Source organism: Pleurodeles waltl, chromosome 4_2 (assembly GCF_031143425.1).
Source record: "Pleurodeles waltl isolate 20211129_DDA chromosome 4_2, aPleWal1.hap1.20221129, whole genome shotgun sequence".
Lineage (NCBI taxonomy): Eukaryota > Metazoa > Chordata > Amphibia > Caudata > Salamandridae > Pleurodeles > Pleurodeles waltl.
The window spans coordinates 1,025,400,599-1,025,404,803 of record NC_090443.1 but is presented as its reverse complement, the minus strand read 5'-3'; the positions used below and the strand labels follow the sequence as shown (position 1 = coordinate 1,025,404,803).

Genomic DNA, 4,205 nt, shown 5'->3' with positions numbered 1-4,205 from the left:
AATGATGAGGGGCACTGTTGGAGGGTGATAGTTAGGGAATCATTGATGGCCCAACAAAGATTGTTGCACTGTCAGTCATCAGCACTAAAGCTGGCCCTGGCCCTCCCTCAGCGAGAAGCCCCCTGCCAACAAATTTTCACGAGTTGATCTTGTCTTTCAGATCAGACTCTGAGGATAATAAATGGCTAGCGTGAAAGACTAATTTGGCTTTTAAGGCTTTCCTGTGTTAAACACCTAACGATTTGGTAATTGAGGAATATATGTATTGTAAATCATGGCAAAACAAACTGTGGTGTGGGATGGGATCTGACTGACCACGATTCTCATGGAGTCTTTTTGTCATGCGCCCGGTTGCCACACTCATCTCTGCCACAGATGAGGCGCTGCTAGTTAGCCAGGAAGCCCAGATTAGGCCAGCAGGCATCAGGTGGTGTGGAATCATACTTAGTACCCACAATCCATGTGATCCTGTCTCCCAAATCCAGTAGCCTCATTAGCATAGTTAGAACCTACGCGACAAGAGGATGACATTATTAACAAACTTTGTCTTCCTTGTTAATACATCAATACAGAAATTGCTTTTCACTATGCTTGCAGTGCCTTTTTTTGAACAATGATACCGTGACTCATAGAAAGGGGGCAGGGGCGTACTTAACCACCCGCTACACCAGCTTAAGCGGGGGCGCTACAGGGGCAGATTCCATTGTTTTATGACCCTTCTTAACTTTTATCCCAGGCTCAGGGGTCAATGAAAGTCAGAATGAGAAAGGATGACAGAGAGAAATTAAAAATATTAAAATGGCAAAGAAAAACGGATAGAGGCAAATGAAGCGAGACAGTATAATGGAAAGAAAATGTAAATAATGAAAGAAGGAAGAAAAAACAAACATGAAGAAAAGAGGGTACAAAGGGACACAGGAAGTAAGGAAAAATATGTAAAGGAGGGAACAACAAATTAACAGAAAAATGAAAGGAGAGAAAGAAGTAGAGCAGTAAAATATATTGAAATGAAGAAGAAATGTGACATCAAAGGATGGGCGACTGAAGGAAAGAAGAGATGAAATAATTAATTAATGGAAGGAATACAAAAAGAAAACATGCAAAGATGGTGTGAAGGAACATTACAAGCCTGATTCGAATGAAAAGATATAAAGATGGATGAAAAGCTAGAAAAGGTCAGATTGAGTGAGAGAGGAATAGGCTGGAGGGAAGAAAGAATGAAATATGGATAAAAACAAAGGACAGATGATGGAAAGAAGGAAGACAAGAAATACAAAAGGAAAGAAAGAAGATGGAAAGGATGAATGAGAAAAATAAGTCAGTACTGGCAAATGTGTAGTGTTTGCCCAAGTTCCTTTAAAATCTTTCTGCAAGATTCGTAATGTTGCACCAATCTCTGAACATTTTCCCAACAGGTACAATTCCCATGGCACTTCAGAGGAAGAGTTGTGATCACTCCATTTACTTGCACTTTTATTACTTTATACAGGGAAAAGTAGGGGATATGTTATTGTTGTGGCTACTCCATTGAAAGGGGGTCTTAACTACACTTTGAAATTTTAGATGCAGACTTTGTAATTGGGCCTATAAACCACACACTGAAAAATGCCTATTTAAAAACTGTCTGGGTTAGGTATCCTGGTGCACCGTAAGGTCATCATTTACTATGTGTTGTAGAATGCACAATTTTTGCCATTTTTTCCCCAAAATATTTGGGGGAGAGAACTCCCCCAAACCACCCTTGTAATGGACAGGCTCGCTCGCTGCGCTCACTCGCTACGCACCCTATGGGGGTTGGTCGAACAAAATTAGCTAGGGCTGCTTTGGTTTCCCAGTCCGGCCCTGGCTGACATTTATTCAAGCATTCCATTCATCGCCCTGCTCTTGTTCTGTGGAAGTGTCTCACCTTTTCTAGGCTGAGAGCAGGTGTGAAAGCACTCACGCTGCACTTCAGTCGCAGAAGACTGAAGTCACTGGTGAAACTGTTTTATTTTAAGGTGGAAAAATAGCAAGCTTATAAAAATACTCCTGAAACATGCAAACTACATTGACTAATGATTTTTATTTTAACTAATTTATGAGAATGACATTTCCATCTATTTCAATGCCAAAGTTGGAAATAAATAGTCTTGGGAAACTGCACAAGTTTGCCAATGTGTAAAAAGAGGCAGTTTCCCTGGTATTCCAGCCCTTCAAAACAGGGGGCCTGATTTAGATATTGGCAGGCATGTTACTCCGTCACAACAGTGACTCATATTTACTCTACCGAAATATAAATCCCATAAGATATAATGGGATATTTTGGCGAACAGGATATCAGTCACCGATGTGATGAAGTAACTCGTCCGCCAAGTTCTACGCCAGGCCCATTCTTTTAAATGTAAGTGTGTTACTTCTACTTTATATTTGAATGCTATGCAGTGACACGTAAGTAAAAAAAATTAAACTCAGTATTTTGAGCAGAAAATTATTTAAATTGTCCATTTGACGGAGGTCTTACCTGCAATGTCACATGACCATCTTTCAGATTAGAGTGCAAAAGCATTGCTATGGTCTCATATGTGGTATTAGACTTTTATGTCCTTTGCACTGGTAGTGCACATTTATCCATGAATTGCCCATAAATTGGTACCATATTTTAGGGAGAGACACATGGAATGAAACACTGACAGTATTTTTTTCACTGTTCACTGTTCAGAGGTCCAAAATGCCAGCTAAATGGGTTCATACAATTAGTCTAATCTAGGACATGCAGGAAGGACTAATTTCCAACATGGAAGAAATGCAAATTACTACTAGGATGAAATATAGACTCAAAGAAAAATTACATTTTATAATGTGAAATTATAATTTTGGAATTGTTGTTATTCCTGGATTCTCTCTGATATCTATATGACACATCTATGTGCATGCCTTACAGTGTGGAAGCCTTTATAGAAAAGCTATAATCATTATTATAAATAAAAGCAAAACTAATCAGGAGAGTTGAACTAACCTACTGCATCTTCTCCCACCAGGCAACGGTGAATAATAACATGGAAGTAAAGAACCAGACCTCAGTGACAGAGTTCATCCTCCTTGGACTCACCAATGAGCTGAAACTTCAAATTCCACTCTTTGTCCTCTTCCTTCTGTTCTACCTTGTCACCGTAGCTGGCAATATCAGCATTGTAGCGTTAATTGCCGTTGAACCGCGTCTCCATACCCCTATGTACTTTCTCCTCAGCAACTTGTCTTTGTCAGATTTCTGCTACTCTTCCGTCATTGCACCCAAGATGCTTGTGCACCTCTTCTCTAGCAGGAAGGTGATCTCCTTCAATGCATGCGCAGCTCAAACTTATTTTTTTGGTGTATTTGCCTCTATAGAAGGTTACATGCTGGCGGCCATGGCCTATGACCGCTATGCCGCCATTTGCCACCCACTCTTGTATCAAGTTATCATCAGCAGGAAAGTATGCATCCAGCTGGTGGCCACCGTCTACCTTGGAGCCTTGCTCACTGCGGCGGTGTACACCGGGAGCACCTTCCACAATTCCTTCTGTGGACCAAACACTATCAACCATTTCTTCTGTGACATGATCCCGCTCCTGAAGCTGTCCTGCTCTGACACCTTTGTGGGAAAGACATTGATCTTTGTTGTGGGCTTCATCTTTGGTTTCACCTCTCTTCTGATCATGATCATATCCTATGTCTATATTATGGTAGCCATTTTGAGGATCCGTACCAATGAGGGGAGACCCAAGGCTTTCTCAACCTGCGGCTCGCACTTGACTGTCGTGTTTTTGTTCTATGGGACAGCTCTGTTCATGTACCTGAGACTTCCCTCCAGTGACTCAGTCATGCAAGATAAGGCTGTATCAGTGTTTTATACACTGGTAAATCCTATGCTAAACCCCCTGATCTACAGTCTGAGAAACCAGGAAGTGAAGGGGGCGCTCTGGAAACGTGTAACTTGCAAATACAGAGTTGAATTTTGTTAAAGGAAATTGCAAAGATTGCCTTTTCTGTCTACAAATGCAGCATGCATCAAATGTTAACAGTCAACTTTGACTGATATAATATTCTAAGTATCTTCTCTGGGTCACCTTGTATGTATGCATGTGGTATTGTTATAGCATAAACGTAGCCAAAAGAAAGCAGAGTTCTGTACATGGTCAAAAGTCAGCTTCAAGTTAACAAGTGTTAGGAGAGGTAGCTGGTTTGTG

The 4,205-nt window shown here is 40.9% G+C and overlaps 1 protein-coding gene across 1 annotated transcript; it reads left to right on the top strand.

The window, feature by feature from the left end:
- The first annotated feature begins 3,035 nt into the window (after positions 1-3,035).
- LOC138294003 (olfactory receptor 5AR1-like) lies at positions 3,036-3,980 on the top strand. Its single transcript, XM_069233257.1, has one exon. The coding sequence runs from the start codon at positions 3,036-3,038 to the stop codon at positions 3,978-3,980; it is 945 nt and encodes a 314-aa protein (XP_069089358.1).
- Positions 3,981-4,205: the final 225 nt, after the last annotated feature.

What these genes read in the sequence shown, in the direction of transcription:
- LOC138294003 (XM_069233257.1), top strand. Translation starts at nt 3,036, where the DNA reads ATGGAAGTAAAGAACCAGACCTCAGTGACAGAGTTCATCCTCCTTGGA.